This window comes from Leptonychotes weddellii, chromosome 9, assembly GCF_054177405.1.
Source record: "Leptonychotes weddellii isolate Sample4059 chromosome 9, ASM5417740v2, whole genome shotgun sequence".
Taxonomy (NCBI): domain Eukaryota; kingdom Metazoa; phylum Chordata; class Mammalia; order Carnivora; family Phocidae; genus Leptonychotes; species Leptonychotes weddellii.
Window position 1 is genome coordinate 75804867 of NC_138377.1, and position 27642 is coordinate 75832508.

General features: G+C 42.8%; 2 protein-coding genes across 2 annotated transcripts in view; one reads left to right on the top strand and one right to left on the bottom strand.

Annotated features, from left to right (window-relative positions):
• Positions 1-14547, bottom strand: part of TGM7 (transglutaminase 7) — a 21922-nt gene extending 7375 nt beyond the window's left edge. The window contains exons 1-6 of the mRNA XM_081831854.1: positions 14487-14547; positions 2438-2503; positions 1819-1997; positions 1094-1343; positions 328-508; positions 7-28 (exon numbers count right to left, since the gene is read on the bottom strand). Coding sequence (XP_081687980.1) covers positions 7-28; positions 328-508; positions 1094-1343; positions 1819-1997; positions 2438-2503; positions 14487-14547 — 759 coding nt within the window. The remainder of the gene's footprint in view (positions 1-6; positions 29-327; positions 509-1093; positions 1344-1818; positions 1998-2437; positions 2504-14486) is intronic.
• Positions 11707-27642, top strand: part of MAPDA (N6-Methyl-AMP deaminase) — a 57908-nt gene continuing 41972 nt past the window's right edge. The window contains exon 1 of the mRNA XM_081829533.1: positions 11707-12019. The gene's annotated coding sequence lies outside the window, so the exon portion shown is untranslated. The remainder of the gene's footprint in view (positions 12020-27642) is intronic.

Consider the following 27642-nt stretch of genomic DNA (forward strand, 5'->3'; position numbering starts at 1 on the left):
ATTCACCATAAATTGCTCACTGTTGGAGCTGAGAGATAGGTTCATTTTAGTAGCCTGTCTACTTGGATTATGTTTGAAGTTTTTTATATAAAATATTAAAAACTTGAGGGGCGCCTGGCTGGAGCTCAGTCGGTAGAGCATGCCACTTTTGATCTCTGGGTTGTAAGTTCGAGCCCCATGTTGGGTGTAGGGATTACTTAAAAATCTTGAAACAAAAACAAAAACCTTGCAAGACATCTCCCCTTCCTTCCTTGCCTCTCTTACTGGATGGGAAATTGCCCTAGCGCCATGCACCCTTACTTACGTTAGTGGCCCTTCATGGGCTACTAGAGTTGATTAAGAACCAACTTAAGGACACCCGCCCCAGGCCCACTTTCAGTGACAGTTACCTGCCCGTAGTTCCAGGGCCAGACAGTGATGAATCTTTCATGACCCTTGTAAACAAAGCCATAGTCCATCATGATATACTCCTGCAGCAGTATTTCACTTGGCAGGTAGACATCATCCTCTGAGTGGTTAAATAGTGGAGGGGGCAAAAAACAGAGTAATAAAGTTAAAAGACTGATGACAGTGTCCTGCAGGATAATAGGGGAAGGAACATGTTGATGGCAATAGAAATCAAGACTGGATGCCTTAAAAGTCTACTGTGCTTTTCTAGAGGCCAGTGATAGGTTCTGTTCTTTGAACATAATGATTATCATTTGCTGATGGTAAAAGTAGAAAGCTTGTTGTAGAGATTTGGAAAATACAGATGACAGAAAGAAGATGATGAAAATCATTCAGTTCCACTACTCAGAGATACCCACCGTTACAATTTGGTGTATTCCAACCATTCTTTCTCTCCACATATATGTAATACAATTAGGGTCCCATTGTGTTCCATTTTCTAATCTATTTCACTTAACCTGACACCATGTTCATTTTTATCATGGCATTCATTTTTTTGGGGGGGGTGGTGAAGGTGGTTTTTAGTGAGCACATGGTAATACATGGCATAGATAGGTGGCTTGTATCTTCTGGGCTTTCTCAGAAGAACCTCACCAAGCATTCCCAGTGGATCAGGTTAGCATTACAGCCTGTGAGCAAGTCATACCTGCATTCCAAGGGTTAAAAAGCAGGATGAAAGTCCCCAGTGGGTGAACCACACTGTGACCCTGGCCCTGAGAAATCTCTATCTTCAGAGTGTAGGGACCAATGACTGCATTGGCTGGTGTGAAAAGGGAGACTAAGAGTGAGTTGGTGTCAATGGTGAAGTCAAAAGCGCTCCAGACATTGCCTTTTCGAGCCTGGGTGAGGGGGAAGGTGGCTCGGGTTCCCAGCAACTCCATGGACGCCGGTCCAGTGTGGGAGAGAATGATCCCAGAGTGAGGTTTAAAATCTATGTGACATGATTCCAGGGAGACTGGGAGGACCCTCACCTTCTTGCTAATCCTTTTGGCTTAAGGCTTTTATTGCCACTGGGTGTCTTTGGGCAAGCCAAAGGGCAAAGCCAAAGGGCAAAGCCAACTGTGGGCCTCAGTTTTTTTATCTGAAAAATGGGATAATAACTGTACCTACCTGAAACTCTGATCATGGGGATTAAATGAAATAATATGTATAAAGTTAGCACAGTGTCTGTTGCATATTGAAAAATCAGCTGTTTCTATCACAATTGGATAGATTTTCTGATCTGAGTTTTCTGAGTTGGCCAAATCTTTCCTTAACATCACTTATAGGGTCCTGGGGATCCCAGGACAAGTTAGGGGAGGGAGCACTCAGAAAGGAGAGGTGGGAGCCCTACAGGTGAATTTTGCCTTGGGGCTGGGTGAACTCACCAGTCTCAGCCACAAAGGTGAGGTAGTCTGTCCCAAAGTGGAAGGGTCTGTTGAAATGTAGTTGGAGCCCAAAGGGCTGGCCCCGCCGCACAATGAGCCGCTTCAGGCCCATCTCCTGTGTGTGATGCTCCTTGTTGTTCCTCGGGCTCTGCAGGTCCACAGACCTGAGCTCCAAGGCTTCCGCTGGAGGGGGGTGGGGGAGGAGATAGGTCATTACCCAGCCGCAGCACCCTGGCTCTGACTTTGGTAGGATTCCGTCCAGACCTTAGCCCTGCCTCCTAGTTTCACAGTCTGGCCTCAGAGGGCAATGTAGCAGGCCCTGACCCTGGAGTGGGAAGATTGTGATCCTCATGACCTCTGCCCCTGGACCCAGAGCTACAGGGCTTAAGAATTAGGGTCCTAGGAAGAGAAATGTCTCCACAGAGCTGAAACTTAACCCTTGAAAGGCCACCCGCATACTATTAACCACCTTTGTTGACAGTCTTTCCAAAACTTACTCTACTGTCCTGCTGATAGAAGAAAGAGCATATTAGAATTTTGTACAAGTTAAGTCAGTGAGCTGACTGGAGGCTGGGACCTCAGCTACAGGCTTTAAGATCCTGGGTGGGTGGCTTATTTCTCACCTGTCAGCCACATTCCAGGTGTATGAGGGCACTGACTCTTCCCAGGATGCTCCTGTAGGTGTACACCTAATATACGGATTAAAGTCTCTCATAGCTCAATGGGCCAGAGCGCAGGCTCTCACCACCTCAGCTGTGAGATTTTGAGTGAGTCACTTATGTCCTAGACATCGTGTCCTCCACTGAAAAATGGAGACAGTGGTATTCCTACCCCATAGGGTTCATGTGAACGTTGAGTGAGGATTCACATGTAAAGACCTTACTATAGTGGCAGGTAGAGAGTAAGCCCTCAGGAATCCAATCGCTCATAGTGCTAGAATAATGCAGCCTCAGATTTCATTTGCTTAGTTATTTTTGCTGGTGGTATTTATTGCACTTACTGTGAACAAAAATCTGTTAGGTCTTTTTCCCGAGTAGCGTATCAGTTTATCTCAGTGGTTCTCTCCACTGGAGAAATTCTGTTCCCTAGAGGAAATTCAGCAATGTCTGGAGACATTTTTGGTTGTCACAACTGGGCATAGAGGCTGAGGATGCTGCCAAACAGCATCCTAGAGGAAAAACAAATGTTAGCACCCACCTGGTTTTTGTGCCATTCACATTTTGAACTTCCACATTTTTTTAAAGATTTTATTTATTTATTTATTTATTTATTTATTTATTTATTTATTTAAGAGAGAGTGACCACGAGCCGGGTGAGGGGTAGAAGGAGGGATCATGACCTGAGCCAAAGGCACACACTTAACCAACTGAGCCACCCAGGCACCCCTGAACTTCCACATACATTCTTTATGTTTTTGCTAAAAGAGTTCAGTTTGCTAGTTTCAGCCCATCTTTCCTACCTGGCTGGACTTCTTAAATCCTAATTCTTTCACTCAATGCTTTACCTTGCTATCTGGGGATTGCCTAAAGTGTTTTCCAGCTCTTCATCCAAGTCACTGGTGATAAGATGGTTCTGAGCATTAGAGCTTAAGTCAGAAGCCAATGGAGTATCATGTTAGAGCTTTCTTCCAGGTTAATGCTGAGCTATTAGGAAATACTCTTTAAGTATAGTTGTTCAACTACCTGTGACTACATCTAATACTTTACATGAGGAAAGTGGATTAGGTGTTTAAAAATGTCTTTCACAAGGGCGCCTGGGTGGCTCAGTCAGTTAAGCATCTGCCTTCGGCTCAGGTCATGATCCCTGATTCCGGGATCAAGCCCACCCCTCATTGGGCTCCCTGCTCAGTGGGGAGCCTCCTTCTCCCTCTCCCTGCCAAGTTATTCTCTTCGTACTTTATCCATGCTGCACATGTTACTTCAGCAAATAGCTCAGAGCACCACCAGGGAAGGTAGGAGACTATGAAGGTTAAGAGGGAAGGCTCTGGAGCCAGCCTATATGGGTTTGCCCCATTCCCTGCTCATGCTTTCTTGCTCACTCTCTCTGCCAAATAAATAAAAGATCTTTAAAAAATATCTTTCACAGGGCGCCTGGGTGGCTCAGATGGTTAAGCGTCTGCCTTCGGCTCAGGTCATGATCCCAGGGTCCTGGGATCGAGTCCCGCATCGGGCTTCCCGCTCCTTGGGAGCCTGCTTCTCCCTCTGTTTCTCTCTGTCTCTCATGAATAAATAAATAAAATCTTTAAAAAAAATATCTTTCACAGTCTAAAATCAAATCCAACTTTCATATTTGCATCTTTCCTACAAGTTTGTTAAATATTTGGCTAAAAACAGAATGTTCTTGGTGACCCCTTGATCCCCCTTCTTGTAACCTTCTTTCCTTGAGGTAGATTCAAAGATGAATTACTGGATCAAATAGTACAAAGTTTTTAAACCTCTCAATGTAACTTAGGCACTTAAATAATTATATTATTGGAACAAGAAAAGTCAGGGCAAGACCCGAGACAGATGCCTTTGAGTTACTTAACAACATTTTTTAAAAAAATCAGGCCCACTCCATTAGTAGTTTGAAAATCAATTTAGAGAAATGTGACCCATATTTTCAGTGTATCACCATAAGGAGAGCAAGTGTAATTTTATGTGTAACCGGGTCATGATGTAAACTGTGGGTCATAATCAAAAAGTGTGAAAGCAACTGGCCTAGATACTGGTGGAAACTGATTGCATCTTCTCTGTCCCTGAGGGGTCTCACATTTTCATGCCAGGAGCCACGGGGCCTCTGAAGGAGGCCTCCACCCCATGTATAGTGCCCAGTGGCCATTCCACCCTGAAAGCTCAGGTTTCCAAAGGAGGCAGTGAAGAGCACCCAGGCGTGCTTACATCACTTCCATGGGAGGGAACAGGACTGGGGGCAGCCCTTTGCTGGTTGCTGTTCACAGCTAGAAGCATAGCTCCTGAGGGCGGCCAACTCAATTCTCCCTTTACCCAGGCAGGTTCTTGGTTTGGGAAGGAAAGGGGAGGAGCAAGAAGGAGGATGCCTTCCTCTCTGTGCCTGAGGTTGTAGCTTATGGAGAAAACTCGTTTTCCTTTGGAGACTCAGGTTTTCTTTTTTATTCCACTTAACGCCATCACGCATTTGGCTCACTAAAGTGCATTTCCTGTCAGGGAGACAGTGACTTCAGAGAACAAAAGGGAGGTCCTTCAAGGGAGCAGGAACAGAAAAGCAAGAGGATCAAGAAGAGGTTCAACAAAGCAGGAAATCAAGCAGAAGCAATTAGTAAAAACACGTCAGCACCCATGAGGCCTTCTTGACTCAGCCACGGGCCCACCAGGGTTAATGACTTGAGTGAGAAGAGAGTAAGCCCTAGCTACATGACTCCTGGTGCTAAAGGATCAAAATATACCCCTATGTATTATTAGCCTTAAAAAGTGTTGGGGGGAGACAGGGAGGACATTTAAACAGCCATCTGCTTGTGATGAGTTCTGAGATGAGTCCTGAAGCTCCTGCCCCCTGAGACCAAAGACTGAGGTGGCCCTGCTCTCAAGGATGGCTCCATCTCGGCCCTTGGGTCTTAGCTCAGAGGAACCACTGCACAGGGGCTTTCTTCAGCCACTGAGTATGATGCCCCACCTCTCACCCTATTGCTTGCCATCATAACACCCTCTTTATTCTCTGCTGGGCACTAAATAGTATCTAGAATTAGTTCTGCGGAAGCAGAGACCTTGGCCGTTTTCTCACACCTGGATCCCCCATGCCTAGGATGGAGCATGGTTCATAATTGCTATTGATGATAGCTAATGCTCACTGAATACCTACTACATGCCAGGCACCATCAGAAGCATTTTATGTGTCTGAAATCATTCTTGTTCTTTCAACCACCCTGTGGTGGAGGTGTTAATATTGTTCCCCACATGCAGGAAGTTATAGGGCAGAGCTGGGATTCAAACCCATGCAGCCTGGCTCCAGAGCCTTCCCTCTTAACTTTCACAGTCTCCTGCCTTCCCTGGTAGTGCTCTGAGATATTTGCTGAAGTAACATATGCAGCATGGATAAAGTAAGAGGAGAATAACTTGGCAAGAGGGCTGTAGGGGAAGAGAGAAGCCCATGAGGGCAGCAGGGCCAACCTGAGGGGGTGCTTGACTCCAGCCCAAGATGCTGCTCTTTGATTCAGTAGTAATGGGTACACCTATCTACAGTGGAAGGATAAAATGGTACACCATTCTGAGGGCAATTTATCAGTATTTATTACAAAAGAAAAGAAAGCCTTAAAACGTAAATACATTTGAGCCATAAATTCCTCTTCTGGGAATTTTTCCTAAGAAAAATCATAATTTGTGTACAAAAACGTAAACAACAGGATCTTCAGTCCAACCCAAATATCCTACAGTAAGAGTTGGATACGTAAACTTTATTCCTCTCATTTCAATGTAACCAACAAAAAGAACAAAGAATATGGGGAAATAATTCATGAGGTATTAAAAAGCAGCATAAAAAGCCTCAAACTTGGTATGGTACGGATTATCTTTAGGTGGTGACACTATGGAAAATTTTTCTTTCCTTGGAGTTTTTTGGTATTGTCCAAGCTTTTGCTTTGAACATGTATTCCTTTTGTATTTAGGGGAAAATGTTACTTTGACTAGAGGCAGGTTTTTGAACAGAAGTGGCACCATCAAAGCTGTAGGTCAGGATTAATCTGGCTATGGTATGTAGCCCAAACAGAGGGCAAAAGTCTAGGGTGGGAAAGGCAGTGAGACTGTCGTAATAACCTAGATAAAAGGCTAAGAGGACCCAAACAAAGGTGTTCGCAAGAAGAAAAGAGGGACCTCCCTGTGCATCCATGGGCATGTGACAGGCTAGTAAACACTTGACTTCCAGGGCTTCCTAAAGCTAGTTTGGATGAAGACTGGGCAGGTTAAAAGCATCTACAGCCAGCAATGTCCTAGGCAATTAGGCTACCGGTGAAAGACCGGAAAGCTCCAGACAGAGATAACAAAGGGTAAATTATTGAGGCACAGCTAGCCGTGAGACTTGGTACCTGCCACCAAACATCAGGTGCACTCGGCTCCTTCCCTTCTCCAGCCTTTGTCCCTGCATTTAGTCTAGCTCCTCTGTCAGTGTCTTGTCTCTTCCCACTTCTCATTATTATTGTCAGTTTAGTGCTTTCATAAATACGTCATTCTTTTTCATTTCTTCCCTTTAAAAAAATGTGAAAGGGTATGTCTTTGTGAGAGCACTTGAAGATTCCTAAGTGATGAGACTATTGCAGCGTTTCTGTGTCTCTTAAAGTGTGCAAGAAGAAAAATGTCACATTATCTAAAAGTTCAAGTCCAAATTTCTTTGTCAAGCATTCAAAGCCCTCCATAACGTTCTACCAACATATCTATCCATTCTTATCTCCCAGTAGCCCATAAATAAACTGCTTCATTCATGTTGTGTCTTCCTAATAGATCATGCCCGGCTGGCTCTTCCTCTGGATGGTCCCTTCCCCAATCTCTACATCCCCACCGTCTCCATTCTTCCAGCAAAACTCAGCATCCACCTTTTACACGAAATCCTCCCCAAGCATTTCGGAACATGGAGATATCTTAACACCTGTAACAATAGTTTTATATCTGGGTAATACTTATTGAGTGGGGTTTTTTTGTTTTTTGTTTTGTTTTGTTTTATTTATTTATTTGAGAGAGAGAATGAGATAGAGAGCATGAGAGGAGGGAGGTTCAGAGAGGGAAGCAGACTCCCTGCCAAGCAGGGAGCCCGATGCGGGACTCGATCCTGGGACTCCAGGATCATGACCTGAACCAAAGGCAGTCGCTTAACCAACTGAGCCACCCAGGCACCCTTTATTGAGTGTTTTTAAGCCCAGGCTTTATATGCATTATCTCCTTCTATCCCTACAACTACCCAACAAGATATTATTAACTCCATATTACAGATGAGCAGACAGACCATCAGTGATATTAAGTAACTTGCCAAGTGTCAAATACCTAGTAAGTGGCAAAATTGTCATTCAAACCTAGACAGTTTGACTTCAGAGCCTAGCTTTTCACCTCTGGCTTGTGGTGCTAATCTGGAGGTTTTCACTTTTTTTTTCCCCAAGTAAGGGAATATTGTGCTTTATTCAAATGAAAGTGTAATCAACAGACCTAAGAGGAGCTGCTCTGGTGGAAGAAGTGGGGAAGGGTCCCCCGGCTTCTCTGTAGAGCCCTAGGGGTCTAAAGAACACAATGGAAATCACAGATTCTTCCCAACCTCCTCATCCGAAAATGCCAGCAGGTCAGTTCAGAACCAGTTCCTGGGCCCACCTGTGTCCCTCTCTTCTTCTCTGGAATTTCTCAGACTCTGAACCATTTACTTGTCAGTTAATCATGTACTAGTAAGCTATTTCTTTGAAACACTATTTCCCTTTAATGATATCTCCATGATTAACTATAGTATGTGGTTGTTTACACCTAGTACTCAGCAATTCAAATAGCTACTGGCAGGAGAAAAGTGTCCCCAGGATGGTTATACAGTTTAAATCTTTAGGTCCTTTGCAGCAAATGTAACAAAGGATATATATCCATAATATATAAAAGTTGCCATAAATATTAAGAAGTCTTGCTGTAATCAGAGAAACGCAAACTAAAACAATAATGAGATCCTATCTTTGATCCATTTAAATTATTTAAAAGAATAACAATAGCATATTCTGTGAGTATGCTATATATGGAAGTGGACTGTTTCATACATTGATGGTGGCAGTGTAAATTTGTACAGATTTTTTAGATGAAATCGTTTGATATTGAAGAGGAGCAGCATATGCCATCCCAAAATATGCCCCTATGGCATAAAGATTATTTTGAGCTGAAGGCGCTTGAGAAGCAGATATAAGAAAAGCTCTTGGCACTCCCCCTATTTGCCTAAAAGCGGGACATACACTTACAAAGGTGTCCTTCCTCCCTTCTTTACCAGGAAGGGCAGAAGCCCATCACCAGAGACAGCTCTAGACCCTCATCAACCCAGAGATGGCACCAGAGGAATCTACATAGCAAACTATTAACTGGCCCTTTTCTTCCACTAGTATCCCCCTATATTTACCTTCCTACAATTTTCTGCCCTAGAGACTCCAAGTCCTTTTCCTTTGTCTTGTCACTTCTCTAAAAATGTCTTGTTCTCTTGTTGAGGTGCTATAAAAGCCCAAATTCTAACCATTGCTTTGAGTTATTCATCACTGAGTGCTCCCATGTGTGTGCAATGTACATGTTAATACACTTCTGTGTGTTTCCTGTTTCTTTTATCAGTCTAATTATCGGTCCCCAGCCAATGAACTTGATTGCTAGCAGGAAAAATAGTGAAGTTTTCCCTCTCCTACAATGCCCATCAAAAACTTAGTGGAGGGCGCCTGGGTGGCTCAGATGGTTAAGCGTCTGCCTTCGGCTCAGGTCATGATCCCGGGGTCCTGGGATCAAGTCCCGCATCGGGCTCCCTGCTAGGCGGGGAGCCTGCTTCTCTCTCTGCCTCTGCCTCTCTCTCTCTCTCTCTGACTCTCATGAATAAATAAATAAAACATTTAAAAAAAAAAAAAGAAAAAACTTAGTGGATATTGTCTTTGATCTAACAGTTCTTCTTTTAGAAATTTTTCATATAAAAAATACTTGCACACATATGCAAAGTTTTATCAGTAGGGATGTTCACTGCAACATTGTTCATAAAAGCAAAATACTGGAAACAATCTAAATGCCCATGAATAAGGCATAGTAACAAATTAAATAAATTAATGAATTTATTAAATAAATTGTTTATATACCAAGAATGGAAAATTATATATAATTCATTTAAAATTTTTGATAGACCAGTATACACTGATATGCAAAGATTTCCAAGATATATGATTAAGTTTTTAAAAAAGCAAGTCAGCAGATAATATGTATTATATAACTCCATTGTATAAAACAAAAAATTCTATATAATCTATTATTATCTGGAAACAGTTAACCACACTGTTAACAGGTCTCTCCCATGAGGAAGGAGCAGGATTGGGAGTACATAAGTATGTGAAGGGGGACCTGGCCTTTTTTATCCTAAAATGTGAACTTTTTACTTTTTATAACAAGCATATGTTTTTTGTGTATTACTTGCTTAACTAAAGTATAGTTTAAAAAAAATAATATAACATTTAGGCTTTGGTTGGGGATAGCCAAGGGGAAAAATTACCCTAGACTTTGGCACAAAAACACCCTAGAATCTAGCATAAAACAGGTGTCTTGAGACTTCTCTATTAAACTCTGACTTGTGTTAGAATACCATGTACATCCCTAATCTCTAGTAGTTTCTGGGATACACAATTTTGGACACAATTTTAAGAAATACAGAATCCATGTTCAGTGTCCTCTCCTAGCAGGCCCTGTGTGCCTGCCAGACTGGAGTGTTCTTTACATTCCCAGCAGCAAAGTTTCTGAGGGGACCCAAAAAAGAGCCTGAGTTCAGAGGGCAGGAGCAGCACCCTCTAAGGGGAGCTGAGAGTCAGAGGAGAGGTTGGGCCAGGAGAAAGGTCTAGGATCTAAGAGGTGGTCTTTCCACAGCTGCAGGGTTAGCCACAGAAATGGCTTCCCAAGTACCTAGGGCGCCTGGTGGTAAAGGTCAAGATCCTCATGGACTTCCTCAAACTTCCCAAGGCCATTTCAGTCACAAGATGTTAAAGAAAAGATTGTTCACAGCTTTAGGGTTAAGCTGAATCCACTCACATGAAAATGAATGGCTGTATGATTTGTGCCCCAATGATTTGTGTCTTCTGAATGAAGGTGGGGAAATGGGAGGAAGGAGCCAGATTACAAAGTGAACTATCACCAACCATTTAAGTTCTCCTGTTTCTTCTGTTCACCCCCCACCCTCCCCAAACACCTCCCATCTCTTAATTCAGCACCTCAGAAAAATCAGATTCCCAGTACTCGCTCTGGTCCATCACCCTCCTTCTGTCAGCCTGGGCCCTTCAACTAATCAGTATTAAGATTCCAGAAACTAATTGTGTCTCTGAGCATTTACAGTCGTCCTCCGAGCACCTTTTCTCCCATCCTGAGCCAGTTGGGTGGGGCTGCCATTTCCTTCTCCTCCTAGGACTCCTCCTGCTCTTAATTTCCCCGTTGTTCCGGGTGCATCTTTGCATAAGGAAAAAAGCTTCTATCCTAAGCCTTTTAAAAAATTGCTGAGGGATTTGTTTCTGTGGCCTTCTTTTTAAGCTGAGAAGACTCAAGTGATGTGGAAGGCAAAGCATGGTTTGATCTGTCCCTTTGCGCCTCTCTCTCTTTAACGCTTGGGACCCAATTCCCTCTCAGCCAGCTCTGTCTGGTATCAGGCACTTCCAAATAGTCAGTGTCCAGATGGGGATGAGTAAGGAGCAGAGCTGCCCTCAGGAAGGTCATTCACCAGTGGTCATGAAAATGGGTTTGAACAGCCCGTTAGGACCCGGAGACCTTTGCATCTTGAAAAACAGAGTATATTGACATGGTGAATTATTATGCCACTGATTAAATGTGAAGTTGATAGGGGCGCCTGGGTGGTTCAGTCAGTTGAACATCCGACTCTTGGTTTTGGCTCAGGTCATGATCTCAGGGTCTGTGCTCAGCAGGGTGTCTGCTTGAGATTCCCTCCCTTTCCCTCTGCCTCTTCCCTCGCCCCACCCCCCCGGCTTGTGCGTGCTCTTTCTCTCTCTCTAAAATAAATAAATAAGTCTTTTTAAAAAATGAAGTTGATAAAGTTTCCAATGACAAGGGGAAATGCCTATAAATAGTGTTAACTAGGAGAGGGGGGAAAGCAGGGTAGAAAAACAGTGCAGCTTATCTCAATGGTGTAAAGAATATTATTTATATACATAGACTCATTTTTAAAAAATGGAAGAAAATATAAACTGTGATTGTTTAAAAGCAGTGAGATTGTGAATGATTGTGATTTCCTTATTTATACTTTTCTGAATTAAAAAAAATTTCATGGTGGGAGGTTAAGATGTTTTTAATCAGGGAGGAAAAAAAACGTTTTTCAGAGAAAGTGAGCAAAGGGGTAGGAAGATCATGACTGGAAATCTGGACATGTGTATTTTACCTGATTCACAGTATAAAGAGAGAAGCAGAAGTATTTGGTCAACACACCTGAAGGAAGAATTTGGTTTGGTGAAGAATAGTGCTGCAGAGAAAACATAAAGCTATTTATACGTTCACTGGTCATTGTCAAAGGTATGTAAGAGATGCCTAATTCTCTGGGTTAATCTGTGTGATTCATCGAAAATTCCCACACCTATTGTAACCAAAGCTTTCTGTCACATCCTGTGCCTTTTTTTAATGTTTTGAGTGTATTTAGGAAATGGTCCTCAATAGATACATTAAACTTACTCATTACCGAGTGTTTACTGAACACCCCAGGGACTTTATTTTATTTAAAAAAAAATACTTTGACTCAGAAAAATATACTTTGGTTACTGGTGCAAAAATCTCTTGTATTAGAACTATATGCTCTTTTGAGGAAAACGGAATTAAAAAAAAACACCTCTTTGTAACAGAAGTTCTAATTCATATTGAAGATATTTTGAAAATAGATTTTTTAAAAGATTGTATTTATTTATTTGAGAGAGAGAGAGCATGAGCAGGGGAGAAGGCCAGAGAGAGAGGGTGTGCTGAGTAGGGAGCCCAACACGGGGCTCGACCTCAGGACTCTGAGATCATGATCTGAGCCGTGAAGGCAGACAATAACAGACTGAACCATCTAGGCGCCACGAAAATAGATTTTTTTAAATGGTAGAGGGTAGTATACATTTTGGTAAATTTCCTTGCTGTTATTTTGTCTATGTGGAGGTGGGATTTTTTTCCTTAGTAGTAATCATACTGTATATTGAGGACAGGACCTGCTTAAAGTACGAATTTCCATATAAAACAATTTGCCATCTTATTTGAAAATACAGCTTTAACAATATAATGGCTTTTGCCTTGTAAAAATAAACTTTCACATCTCAAATTTTATTTATTTATTTATTTACTTACTTATTTGAGTGGGGACTTAGATGAGAAAAGAGGTTACTCCAAAAATAACCACATATTACTATCCAGGTTAACCAAAGAAATTTCATTTGGTCAACCTAAGAGCCTCATTAAGACTCAGTGTCCCGGGGCTCCTGGATGGCTCAGTGGGTTAAGCATCTGTCTTGAGCTCAGGTCATGATCCCGGGGTCCTGGCTCCTTGCTCAGAGAGGAGTCTGCTTCTCCCTCTGCCTCTTCGCCCCCCACCCCCTGCTTGTGCTCTCTCTCTCACTCTCAAATAAATAAATAAAATCTTAAAAAAAAAAAAAAGACTGAGTGTCCCAATTTTCACTACTACTTTGATGCCTTCCTTCCTTTGTTTTACAAGTATTGAATGCCTGGATGGCACCATATTAGAAGTTTTGAGGCACACAAAGGTGGTCTTTAACCCAAAGGAGCTTAGAATCTATCGGTGGAGAGAAAACACATACAGTATCCTCTACAAAGGAGACTGCCCTTTGTAGGCTCAAAACAGTGGTGGTCTTCTTTAGAAAGTATACTTTTATAGCAGCAAGTGATTAGTTTTAAAACCTAAACATCACTGATCAAATTGAGCTTTTGATTACCCCTAACATTTTTTCATACCACCACCTACACCAGCTCATTATACACGATTGTCATGCCCACCTGGAATTTAGCTAAGCAGTTATATTCGGCAACTAGTTTTTTTAATTAAGTTAGAATCCCATGATTAAGTTATCAATATCCATCATGGTATTACAAATCATGTTCGTCGACTGATTATATTATATTCTGTTTATAGATTTCTCCCTAAAAGACAAATGCTTAATATAGTCAAGTTTTAAATTTGGTTTCCAGAACAGAAAAGCTTTTCTACCATAGAATCATCTCTCTGTTGATAGTAGACTAACCTCTGGTAGGGTTAATCCACTAGATTTGTCCCATAACAAGGTAGCAAGCTCTGAAGACCCTTAACTCTAAAATAAATACAGAACAGACCCACTATAATCCTCTCCTTGCTCCACATCCTTGTATGTGTCTACTGGCTTCTCCACTTGAAGATCTTGTAGTCACTTCAAATTCAACATGTTCAAAATTGAATCTGTTAGTCCCACCCAGCCCCCAAATTCATATTCTTACTCATCCTTGTAAATATTCTAAATCTTCATTAGTTTTTTGGAGCCTTCTGTTTGACGGTTATATGACCAAATGAATAGGGCACAGGTTTCTGAGTTAGAGAATTAGTTCAGGATCCTGCTTTGGCCTTTCTGAGATTTAGCACTTATCTGACTATAAGCAAGTAAGCCTTGCTGAGCACCCCACTCCTATATAAAATGGGGCTGGTAGCAGGGCCTACTTCACAGAGTTGCTTTGAGAATCAAATAGATAGTGTCTGTAAAAGCCTTCAAGTGCTACACAAACATTAGCCAGTTTTATTTGGTAATAACGGTAATATTTATGATCCTTCAGAATGTGAGATTCATACAAGAACGTGTCAAGATGTGCTAAGCTGCCCAAAGAGACATTCATAACCATGGAGAATTTGCCATAGCCTAGTCCAGCCCAATCTCACTCAGCCTTGGCTTTACTCCTAGCTTGATTATTCTCAAGGGAATGGAAAACATATATGACCTGAACTGATGAGGTCATACCCCTGCTTCAGACTCACCAATGGCTTGCATTGCTTCACAGTCCAAAATCTTCACATGGTTCACACGTTCTGCCACCATGTTCTACCCTGACCACATCTCCAGAGGTATTGCCCACCGTTCTTCCTCTCACTTGCTTGCTGATCTTTTCTTGCCTGCCCAATTCCTCAATTCCTAAATTAAAGCCTCTCCCCAAGCCATTCCCTTCCCTGGTCACACTCTCTACCTCCTCTCCAGTCCTCCACTGAAATGTCACTTCATCACAGAAGCTTTTTGTAACTAGCTGAGACCCCATATTTACTCTCTTGGAACGCTTAGCTTCTCTTTCACAGTACTGATCACACTTGAAATAATCATATGTATACTTTGTCTTCTCTAGACTCCCTGCTTGCTATGTGTCATTTGCATGATTCCACCTGAACAGGCTGAGCCATTTGCAAAATAAAGCCCATTTTCTATGATATCTGAACTACAACAACACCAATCCTTTCCCTCTGAAATTAGCTGGAAGTCAAGTAACTCCTGGGATCCCCTCCCCTCCCCAGAAGTCCTAGATCCCCTCCCCTAGAAGTGCCCAGGGTTGCTTACTTTTGTGCACAAATCAGCTCTACTCTCTTGACAGCTGGTGTGCCTGCTTGGAGAATGGGAACTCAGCTGCAGTCTTTCAAGGATGGGTTGACTGGCTCTGCCAGGCTAGAGGTTCTTGACCAACCCCACAAGCTGGGGAGGATTGCAGAGGCATTTAGCTATATAGCTGGGAGGGTGTGGCAGGAGGGATTAATAAGATCAGCCACACCCACTGCCTGGGAGCTCCTGAACCCCTGCTGTGGACTCGGGTTTTCTTCCAAACAGCCCCTTCCTGGTTGTGAGTCCCTGCCTGTCTGTCTGACCTCAGTCTGGACCACCCAGGCCATCAAACTTGTTTTAATGTGTAAACATCCAAAGGAAGTTAGTCATGTTGGTCTCCTAATACCCATTTTCCAGGAGGTTCCTTTGCCGCTTGAAAATGATGGAGGAAAAGTAATGGAGGAGTTTTGCCTAAGCATCCAAAACCTAGGGTGGAGGTAATGCCTAATTTTGCCAACAACAACCCCAAAATGGCCAAAAATATTTTTATTATTTTTTTGTATGTGTTAATCCCATCAATTATGCTACAACCAGACTTTGTTACTTCTTCAGGCTGAACATAATCTAGTTTCCTCCATTTCTTTTTATTCCAACCCCACCTACCACCAGCCCAGTTCACTATCACCCCTCCTGGACCATTCTACCTTCCAACTGGCCTCCCATGGCCACATTTTGAACACACATGATCCCTACACCACACAACACCCAGAGTGATCTTTCAGATTCATTCTCTCTCTGCTGCAGCCATTCATTCATTTGACAAATATTTGCCAAGCATTTGTCGGAGGAAAAGTGGTGAGGCTGGTGGGGGGAATGACTGGAGGGAGGGGTCAGAGAAGAAGAGGCTGAACCCCACTGGTCATGTAAATTATGGTTAGGAGTTTGGGATTTCCCCTGAGCTTTCCTGGTTCCTTAGGAACATCTGTTTTCTCCCTGTCCAACACCTTACATGCATTTTCCTGGAATATTCTCCCTTCTTCTATTCTCATAGTTAACTATTCCTCTTTCTTTAGAACTCTAGCTTAAACATTCCTTTCTTCTGGATGACTTCCTTGATAAATGTGCTCATAGTTTTCATGCATTTCATTCGTTCATCCACGAAAATGTATTGAGTGCCTGTCATGTGCCAGACACTGTTCTAGGCTCTGTGGATACAATTAAACAGATTTTCATCAAATTAGAAAGGTATGTTTAGAATGATATGACAGGAAATGTGGTTTACATGGTATACGTCAAAGAGACGGCCATCCTTCAGAGCAAAAAAGGTACAGTGAGCATCTCTAGGCTTTGGGCTGAAAGAGATACATCTAATGAAGATGTAGTAGGCCTGAGGAAGTAGCAATTCCAAATTAATTACAGGCACTGACTTGGGACCTAGCTGCTTCTCAAATGGATAGCACTATGAATTCCAAAGTTTATTCACTTAGAAACAGTAGTGATTTCCCTAACCAACCCCAGGGAGGACCTATGGCTATTAGCGGAGTAGACATGGTTATTAGTGAAGAGATGTATGGTTGTTAGTCCCCAGAGGAGACATATGATTATTAGTGAAGAGTGTCTGTATCCAAGCTCCACTGGAGATTCAAGCAGCAAGTTGCTAGGGGCTGCCACTATTTCCCACGTGGAATTCGGCAACCCCAAGTGGTGTCTGGAGTGACTCCTTTCAGAATGAGCCTCTACAAGTTTAGACGGTCTTTTTTTTTTTTTTAAGATTTTATTTATTTATTTGAGACAGAGAGAGAGAGCACAAGCCAGGGGGAGGGGGGCAGAGGGAGAGGGAGAAGCGGACTCCCCACCGAGCAGGGAGCCCAATGTGGGGCTCAATTTTAGGACCCTGGGATCATGACCTGAGCTGAAGGCGGACACCTAACTGACTGAGCCACCCAGGTGCCTCAACAAACAAAGTCTTTTATGGATTCATTCAACAAACATTTTAATTGAGAGCTTCCATGAGTGTGGCCCTCAACTAGATTCTGAAGGTGCAGCAGTAAATAACAGACATGGTTCCTATACTCATAGAGTTTATACTCTACCAAGGGAGATAGACATCTCAAAACTAATTACTTAGCTCCAAGTGAGCAAGTAAAGACAGTTCTGAAACCATATTTCAAGAGGGCCTGGTCAGTCTGGGGAAGAGTGGAAGGTGGGACAGGAAGGCCCCCATGGGGAAAGATCTTTGATTTTGTTTTATAAGATAACTGGAAATTCTAAGTATGAGAAGATAATGCTGAATGGCAAAGAGCTGTACAAACACCCTGAGGTACAAAGAAGCAGATGTGAGTCCCCTAACATTTCTGAGAGAAGGTCAGTGTGACTCAAGTACCTAGAGCAAAGGGGAGCATTGGATGAGATGAAGGCCAGAGATTTCGTTTTGGGGTTATGGCAATGGGAAGCCATTAAGGGTTTTAAGCAGAGTAGTAAAATGTCATGTTTGTATTTAAAGAGATCATTCTGACTTTAGGTTGGAGGAGCAATGTGGGGAGGAGGGCAGAGGTGGATGGAAGAAAGCCTATGGGGAGACCCCTGAAGTGAAACAGGAGAGAAATGATGGAGACCTGGATCAGGGTAGTGGCATTAGAGATGCTCTCAGTGGAGAACACTAGAGACATTAGAAGGTAAAACTGACAGGCTATGGTGATTGACTGGGTATGTGGAGTGAAGGAGAAGGAGAGTCATGAGTCCTAAGGTTTCTGGCTTCATGCTTCTGGATGGGTAGTGATGCTGTTCTTCAAATAGGAAACACTGGATGAGGACCAATTTTGTGGGGTCAGAATAGGGGTCAGGTTCAGGATTTGTGGTTGAGTTTGAGATGCCCTTTAGACATACAACAAAAAGTCTGATTAGGCTGTTGAACAGATGAATTTGGAGCTTAGGGAATGAGTGTGGATTCGAGACATAAGAAGACAGTCATCGGAGCCAAGGGTATGGATATGTGCACCTGGGAAAGGTTGTAGAGTGAGAAGGGCACCTAGGACGGATCTTTGAGGAACACCAGCATTTAAAGGGTGGGTAGAGTAGGACGATGGCCAGAGGCTGAACAGCAGCCAGAGAGGTAGTAGGAAAATCAGGAGGTGGCTATCCCAAGAAGCCAAAGAAAGGGTATCTCAAGAAAAAGAAAGTGCTTATCGGTAGGAAGTGCTGACAAGCCACCAAGTAACATGAAGTCTGAAAAGTGTCCATCAGCTTGTGGCATGAAAACAATTGGACGCGGGGGAGAAAAATTTTGATTGTGAGATGGTGGGAGAGGAAAAGATATTGGAGAGAATAGAGGACTGCATGGCAGGGGAGGGAATGGATCCAGTGATGTGGACAGAGTTGGGATGGACTTCCTTTCTTTTTGCCAGTCATTTTCATTTTCATTTTTTTTTCTTTTTCATTCTTCATTTTCATTCTTTTAAAAATAACCAGTGGAGGGAAAAATTTAGGACACTAAGAGGAAGAGGCCAATTGAAGAGAATTCTTTCACTGCCCCTTTATTTTCTACTCAAAACAATATTCAATATATTCTATATATAAATATAACATTTAAATATTACTGACTTTGGGGCAACTGGGTGGCTCAGTTGGTTGAACATCTGACTCTTGATTTCGGCTCAGATCATGACCTCAGGATTGTGAGATTGAGCCCTGCATTGGGCTCTATGCTCAGTGTGAGTCTGCTTGGGATTCTCTTCCCTCCCTCTGCCCCTCCCCCACCTCTGACATATTCTCTCTAGATAGATAGATATAGCTATAGCTATAGATATAGATATAGATATTACCTACTTTGTTTCAACCCTCTGTGGATGAGATGGCAAGGTTGGGTATTTTTTTTCTTTTTCTCTTCTTTTCCGAATATCTAAGTCAATCTGGGTCCCTTACTTTATGGGAGAAAAGACACACAGGGTTTCTCATAATGGGTGCTTTCTTCAAAGACACAGTGAAAGCAGATTTATTTGTAGATATAACATTGTATCTAAACATATTCCCTCACTTGAGCCCACAGCAATGGGTAGGTCTTGCACTATTTGTAATTTTAACATGAAAGAGCCAGTCAGAATGATTTGGGTAAAAGTTTCTTACCAAAATTCTGAAGCAGTGTTACATGTTGCATTTGGAGCAACATCAGAAATTTGCCATTTGAGAAAGATGTAGCAAAACTTGCTTCTATTTTTTTGTTTTTTCCAAAGAAATAGAAAAAACTTCGTACTCAAATGGTGAGTACCAGGAGAACTTTGGGCCTATAAGGGGGAATTTGACCACAGGGTCCCCAAATAACAACTCTTTTAAGACGTTTGGTGGTGAGGGAAGGTTAGCATCTGGAGAGGTCAAAGGAGAGCTTTTCCTTAATGGAGAAGAACTGAGCATGATCAGATATTGATAGGAAAGATTGAGTAGGAAGGGATCAGGAAAGAGAAGCAATAATTCAGGGATTTCAAACTCAAACGTCCAAGGGTCTAGCTAGATAACCTAAATGCATGAGGCAGTGGGATGTAGAAAATAGAGTGCAGGAACTGCAGAGACTGGAGAGTACAGGCTCATTCTGAGTATTTGCCTGAGGCACAGGGGATTCTGGGAGGTGAGGGCGCTGTTCTTGATTGTGATGCTAGTATGCATACAAATGTATGTGTTGGTCAAAACTCGTGGAATTATACACTAAAAAGGATGGATTTTACCTTTCATATTTCTTTATTGTAAGTAAAATAAAAATAAAAGGGAAAAAAACCTACATAAGCCCAACACAGGATACGTCTGTGGGCCACAAACATCATTTTATGGTCTCTAGAATAACTGAGAGAATAAAACTTTTGAAAAGATGTGAGGAACGGGACCCAGACCCCAGATGGAGAGACTTGCCTCACCAGCAGGAGCGAAACCGTCTCTATGGTAGCAGGAGGAAATGTAGTGAGGGAGTGAAAGCAGGAAAACAAGTTTATGGCAGGAATTTGAGGGATTTCTGATCGGAAAATAGAAGTCTGTTTTTGTTGTTTTTTTTTTAAGATTTTTATTTATTTATTGAGAGAGAGAGAGAGAATGATAGAGAGCATGAGCAGGGAAGAGGGTCAGAGGGAGAAGCAGACCCCCCCACTGAGCGGGGAGCCCGATGTGGGACTCGATCCCGGGACTTCAGGATCATGACCTGAGCCGAAGGCAGTCGCTTAACCAACTGAGCCACCCAGGCACCCCCTAGAAGTCTGTTTTGCTAGTGAAGCAGGAGGCCCAGTCATCTGCTGACTATGAGGTAGGAGGTGGAAAGTCAGATACTTGAGGAGAGTGGTGATGGTTTGATAGAGCCACAGAGGAGAATTCGAGCATGAAAAAGATGACAGGGTTGTTAGGTAGTATTTCAGGCCCTTCTGAGGTTGGTGATTATATTAATTAGGATTAAGTTCAGCTGCATATAACAGGAAACAAAACCAACCAAAATAATAATGGCTTCAAAAATCAGTTTATTTCTCTCTCTTTTTTTTAAATTTTTTTATTTCTCTTTCATATAAAGGAATTATGGAGGTAAGTCTAGGGCTGGTATATGATTTCATCAGCGATCAAAACTACGACTTTTTAAAAAGTTTTTATTTAAATTCCAGTTAATATACAGTGTAAAATTAGTTTCAGGTATGCAGTATGGTAATTTAACACTTCCATCCATCACCTGGTGCTCATCACTAGTGCACTCCTTAATCCCCATCGCCTATTTCCCCCATCCCCCCCACATACCTCTCCTCTGCTAACCCTTAGTTTGTACTCTATAGTTAAAAAAACTACTTTTTGCTTCACCATCTTGGCTTGTGGCTTCCATCCCAAAGGTCCCCTCATGGTTCAAGACGGCCGCAGGAGTTGCACTAGAAGGCAGAAGGGGGAGGGGGTGGCTCTTCCTGCTGAATCAACTCTCTTAAGCTTTCTTGCAGCAACCACCCTATATCCTTCCTCATTTACTGAAATGCAGTCAGAAGACCATATATAAGAGCAGCTGGGAAATGTAGTCTTTTATCCCTGGCAGCAATGTGTCCAAGTAAACATCAGGATCCTATTATTAAAGAATATACCTTAGAGTATTGAGCAGCTAATTTCTACCACAGTGATCTGCCCTGTCATTCTCCAGTGGGGCTTATCCCAGGATGTAACCATGGAGAACCCTGGGATTTGATTTCACTGGGTGGTTGGGACTTGATCAGACAAATGGTATGAAAGTGCTAAGGAGCAAGAGTCTAGAACTGCTTGAGAAAGTGACTAAAAGTATGAACCATGGATTCTAAACTAGTTTGGGGAGAATGATGAGGGCAGAAGGAGACTGAAGCCTGGAGAGAAAGTAGAGATCTTCCTTTGCCATGGAAGAAAGATTCCTGCTGAAGAAATTGAGCAGGCAAGCTTGAACAATAGGTGATTGTGGTAGAGAGGGAGAAGTGAGGCTGTAGAGAGATGGGATGACAACACTCTGAAGCCCAAGTAAAGATCAGGAGTGACAAGAATCCACCAGACCTCTTTCCTGTTTCTCCCTCCTCCGCATCTATTTTCTACTTCAATGAGCATGCATTCAAACTGAGGGTGTACTGGACACATCCCGTGCCCCACCTCACATCCACTTGGCCCGTCTCTAACTCCAGCTATTTCTGCAACAGTCTGGTGTGACCCAATAGCACTGTGTCTCAACTCCAACAGGAATCTCTCACCCTCTGCCCCAGCACTTCTCTGACCTGCTGTGTGCTCACACGTATGCAAACCTAAAAGGGAAAGAAAGTTAATACCCTGAGGGGTAATCCTGACCATGGAGAAAGGATCTGGTAGATAAATGCTCCCTCTGCTCTCCTTCAGAGTGGAAAATTCTGAGGTACATTCTTTTTGGCTTTCCAAAGGGTCCTAGCAGGGCTGAGCCCGGGATGCTCATAACAGTAACCAGCTTGATAACACGTATTTTTTTATTGTGTTAACATATAAAATTTACCATTTTAACAATTGTACAGTGTAAAATTCAGGAGCATCTAGTACATTCCATTATGCAACAATCACCACTATCTAGCTCCAGAACACTCTCATCACCCCAAAAAGAAACTCCATACCTAGTAAGCCATCACTCTCCACTCCTCCCTACCCCAACTCCTGCCAACCACTGATCTGTTTTCTGTCTCTATGAAGCTGCCTATTTTGGATATTTCATGTAAATGGAATCACATAATATGTACCCTTTCCTAGCTGGATTATTTTATTTAGCATATGTTTTTGAGATTCATCCATGTTGAAGCATGAATCAATACTTCTTTTTTATGGCTGAATAATATTGGATATGGATATACCACATTTTGTTTATCTGTTCATCAGTTGATGTACATTTAGGTTGTTTCTGCCTTTTGGCTATTGTGAATAGTGCTGCTATGGATAGTAACCCTTTTTTTTTTTTTTTAAGATTTTATTTTATTTGAGAGAGAGAGAGCACAAGAGGGGGGAGCGGGCGAGGGAAAAGCAGACTCCCTGCTGAGCAGGGAGCCCGATGCGGGACTCAATCCCAGGACTCCAGGATCATGACCTGAGCCGAAGGCAGTTGCTTAACCAACTGAGCCACCCAGGTGCCCGGTAACCCATTTTTATACTGGCTTTTCCTCCTTCCCAGTCAGTGTGGGAGACTGAATGATGTGGGAAGAATCTGGAAGCTGTGAGGCCATTGCAATAGTCCAGGGGGAAAGGGGCACCTTGGAGATCTGGACTAAGGCAACAGGGACAGAAAGAAGGGGCTACCTGTTAGAGACATGCAGAATTAGAACCGACTGGATTTGGTGACTGTGAGAGAGACAGGACCTTGGTAGAAAGGGGAGGGAAATGAGAATGATACTAGAATTTTAACTTAAAAGCAACGTTTTAAATTGCTGCCCTTTTTAGAGCCCAAACATTTGATAATTTTGAAAGTTAGCATATAAATAATTACTATGTTACTAAATCCCACATAAGTCCAACCACCTGTGGGGACAAGTATTTCTGGGTTCCTAAAAGCAGGGCCACCCTTATAGTTTGCAGAGCCCCTGAGCAAATATTTTTTGCAGGGTCCTTATCTAAATAAAAATTGGAATCACCCAAAGTCAGCATGTCAACACCATTCTGGCAGCTCAGTCTTGCAGGATCCCTCAAGGAAATATCACATTGGCCAATTGGAGTAATCTGTTCACCAGGCCATCTTCCAGAAACCTGATCCTGGCCACAGTGCCCAGGGACAACCCCATAGATGTGAGTCCTAGAACTCCTCAGGGCATTTGGTTAACCCCATGTTGGAGAGGGAAAGGTGTGGAGAGTTAGAGTGCCTGAAAGAGTCAAAAACAGAGTTTGGGGCCCATATGGGACCAGGTCCAAGCTGGACAACACTGCCATCAATCACCAGAGAGGGATTTAGAAAACTTTGAGGAAAGCTCTCCAAAGTGCAGGGCCCTCTCACTTGCCCAGGTCTGAGGGTGGTAGAACCCAGAATGATCTGGGATTAATGTGAACTTTAGGAAACAGAATAGGAGATGGAAACCAACATTTGTTTTGAGTGTGTCCTACTTGCCAAGTACCATACAAAACACCTGCTTCATTTGATCTTTATACACCTTGTAAGGTAGGTACTATCAAACCCATTTTACAGATGAGAAAACTGTGTCCCAAAGAGATTATGTGATTTCCCTCACATCATCCAGTGGTGAATCCAGGTTCTAAACTGTGTTCCCTTCCTATACACCCTGTGCCTGCCCAGAAGGGTCTTGCCTTTTCCACTTCTACTAAAAGGGCATGTACTATTTCTCTACAAAGAGTATGTCATTCTGATCTTTTCTTTACTTGCTGAATATTCTCTAGTTGACTGAGTACATTCCACACTGAGTTTCTGTGACTGGGTTTTAGCCATGGCCTGAAGCCCCCTCTGGTCTTTTGAACAAAGAGATAAGGAGAACCCTTCCTTGGTTTGCATTCAATAATTCCATAGCACCTAAAACCCTGTTGCAGGACCTAGGACTCCACCTGTGCCTGAAAATTCCCTGCCTGTTCTGGGAAGGTTCAACTCACATGTGGAATGAGCTCAAGCAACTTCCTGAAAAACAGTTTAAACCAGAGGAAGAGTCATCTCTAGGTGATAGATGATAGAAGGTTTATTCAGAACCTGACAGGAAATCAGGTTAAGATCATTCTGCATCAGTTTGTGGTGGTGTAAATGATTATTCTAGTTTGGATTGTCATTGGCTGGGACAGACTTTGGGCAAAAATCATTAAGGCAAGCTATGGCTGTTCTCTAACTTTGGCTGACAAAATCCTGTACCAAGGCAATGGGCCAGGCCGGAATTTAAGGACGACTACGTGGCTTAGCTATTCTACTTTCACCAGAAGCCCTGAATGAGAGATGGCTTCATCTCTTGAGAAGTGTTGATTTGGGTCAGGTAAGAGTTTTGCTGCTTTACAGAGATATTGGTCTCCTTCTCTTGTGCCTCCATCTTTTTTCACAGCCCATTATTTATGACCCCATAAATAACTACAAATGAATCAATAAAATGGAGTTTCTGTGAAGGCAGAAACTCAAGATTTACATTAGAGGGAGGAAAATGGGAGGCCCCATTTCCTTGTAAATATAGCATCAATATGTTCTCAAAAAGAGAACATTTGGACAGTTTTTAAGAATGAGCCAATGTGTCCCATGATTTGAACAAAACCTCAGGACTGGGGCAGATGAAGTGCTGAGTGTAACCATTAATCTAAGTTCCAAAATTCAAAACAGTGGCTGTTTCCGTCAGCCCTAGCCCAGAGAATTACTCACAGTCCCTTGAAAATGACACTTATTCTCTCAAGAAGGGGTAAGGAAGATGCCTCCCAGAGGGTCTAATAGGTCTAATATCAGGATAGACATCGTTTCTTCCTTGGGGGTAGTTATCCCAGGATCTGGAAGTCAGTGCCTACTCTCAACTTTTGACCTATAGCAAATAAGTCTATAGATATGAAACCAGGAGCTAAAAGCAATCTGGTTTCTAAGGAACTTGATAGAACAGTAGCAACATTTCTGGATGAGAGAATGACTTCCAGGTTAACTCACCCTCTAGCACTAGTCCCAAAACTTGGCCATCCAAGTTACAATACAGGGACTGGGCACCTGGGGCAGCTAACTTTATTACATCAGCCCCAGGGAAATGCCATACATTTCCATCATAGTTTCATGCTTGGTTGTTTGATCTGGACAAAAGGACAATGATTTCCCTTGATGGCGTGTGTTCAGCTGCTGCAACAGAAACCAATGCCTGGGTTATTTGACTTTATCGTGGCATGAAATCATGGGCCTGTAAAAGAAGTAGAGACAGTGAAGGGTTATGTAAGGTTTAGGTCTCAAAGTCAACAGAAATGGGTTTCAGGTTGCTGGGCTGACAATGCATGGAGGGAGTTTTGGCATTCCAGGGGCAGGGCTGATGCTGACTGTATGGCCAGTCCGACCAGCAGTGCATTCTCAGAGGTACTTCCCTTGATGCCAACTTGACTATTCCAGTTTGGGTCTGTAAAATGTCAAAGGCATTTTGTCATGGTGGTTGTTCTTACAAGGCAGATTAGTGCAGTGGTGTGGGATTCAGTCCAAGCCTTGGAGCTATCTTGAGACTGGATTACTATGGGATTCTCAAACCTGAGTTTGAATCCTGTCCCTATGATTAGCCTGTGTCCATGAATACATTACATCCCTTCCCTAAGCCTCAGTTTCCTCATCTTCAAAGGGGACATGATAATAGTACCTCTTTACAGGGTTGTGAGGATTACAGGAGATAATTCTTGAAAGCGCTTGGCTCACTTCTGGGCACAGTCAGCGCTCAATAAACAGAAGCAATTATGACTATTTAAAAAGCCTATGTCTGCTCAAGTAGGGCCCTTCTCTTTTCTTGCCTTCCTTATTTTTGCTGAAAGAGCCCCTGTCTACAGAGATTGACCAGTCGGTAATGTACTTCACTGCCCAATAGTCCATTTCATTCCATTTCTGGGTAGTTTGGCCACCGTCCTAGTGTAGTTACCTATGGTGATTACCTCAGCAATTGACTCAGGCTTTTTGGTAATGAAGAAGGCAGGACTATGGGTTGTTGACAACTTATTTGATATAATAAATAAGGGTGAAGGTGTTTGTTGAGTAACCACAGGCGGGGTCCAGCATCTGGAAATAGCTGAGCCTTGCAAGGGACTCAAGTTACCACCAAGGTTTTCTGCAGAATGCAGAACAACGATGATAACTTATGTTCTCTAGATTTTTCAAATTCACCTGTCACTTGACTGAGTGAATGTCCCTGACGTCAGGGAGTGGAAATATGTTACTTGTTAAAAAAATTATTTATTGTCATGTATGGGGCACCTGAGTGGCTCAGTCAGTTAAGTGTCTGCCTTCAGCTCGGGTCATGATCTCAGGGTCCTGGGATCGAGTCCTGCATCAGGCTCCCTGCTTGGCAGAAAGCCTGCTTCTCCCTCTCCCACTCCCCCTGCTTGTGTTCCCTCTCTCGCTGTCTCTCTCTCTGTCAAAGAAATAAATAAAATCTTTTAAAAAATTACTTATCATCATGTAAATGCAACACAGAGGATCAAGTTAACAAAAATAATGTGTGTCTTTAAATTTGAAAATTGGCTTTACTATCTCCTCCCCATTAAAACTAACACCTTTAATTTATAGATTGGGCCTAAAAACTCACTTGTGTCCCATTAAATCCCATCTTAGCCCTGGGGAAATTGATCTATGTATACCATATTGACATACTCAACACATTTGAAACAAAATTCATTCCCCCCTTTAAACTTCCTCTCTTTCCCAACTACACATTTCTTTCAATAGAGTTACCATTTTAATCTCCAAACCTAGAGTTCTCAGTGGGATCTCTGATTCTTCCACCACCTTTTCCTGTTGTCAGGAGCCACTTGGTCATGTTGCTGCATCATGGTCAAGTAGACTGGCTAAGAATCTGGGCTCCATCATTAGACCCATCCTGGTGTGATGCCTGGCTTTACCACATTCAGCTGTGTGGCATGAGGCCTGTTAATCTTACTTTACTTCCATTTTCTCATCTTTAAAATAGGAAAAGTAGGGCGCCTAGGTGGCTCAGTTGGTTGGGCGGCTGCCTTCGGCTCAGGTCATGGTCCCAGAGTCCCTGGATCGAGTCCCGCATCGGGCTCCCTGCTCGGCGGGGAGTCTGCTTCTCCCTCTGACCCTCCTGACCCTCCCCCCTCTCATGCTCTCTCTCTCTCAGTCTCTCTCTCAAATGAATGAATAAGATCTTTAAAAAAAAGAAAAAATAAAATAGGAAAAGTAATAGTTAATTCTTCATAGAGTTGCTGTGATAATTAAATGAGATAATGTTCAGCACAGTGCCAGCATATAGTAAGTACTTGTTCTGCTACTAGTTTTATTATTTTTTTAAAGATTTTATTTATTTGACAGAGAGAGAGACAGCGAGAGAGGGAACACAAGCAGGGGGAGTGGGAGAGGGAGAAGCAGGCTTCCCGCCGGGCAGGGAGTCCGATGCGGGGCTCGATCCCAGAATCCTGGGATCATGACCTGAGCCGAAGGCAGACGCTTAACGACTGAGCCACCCAGGCGCCCCTAGTTTT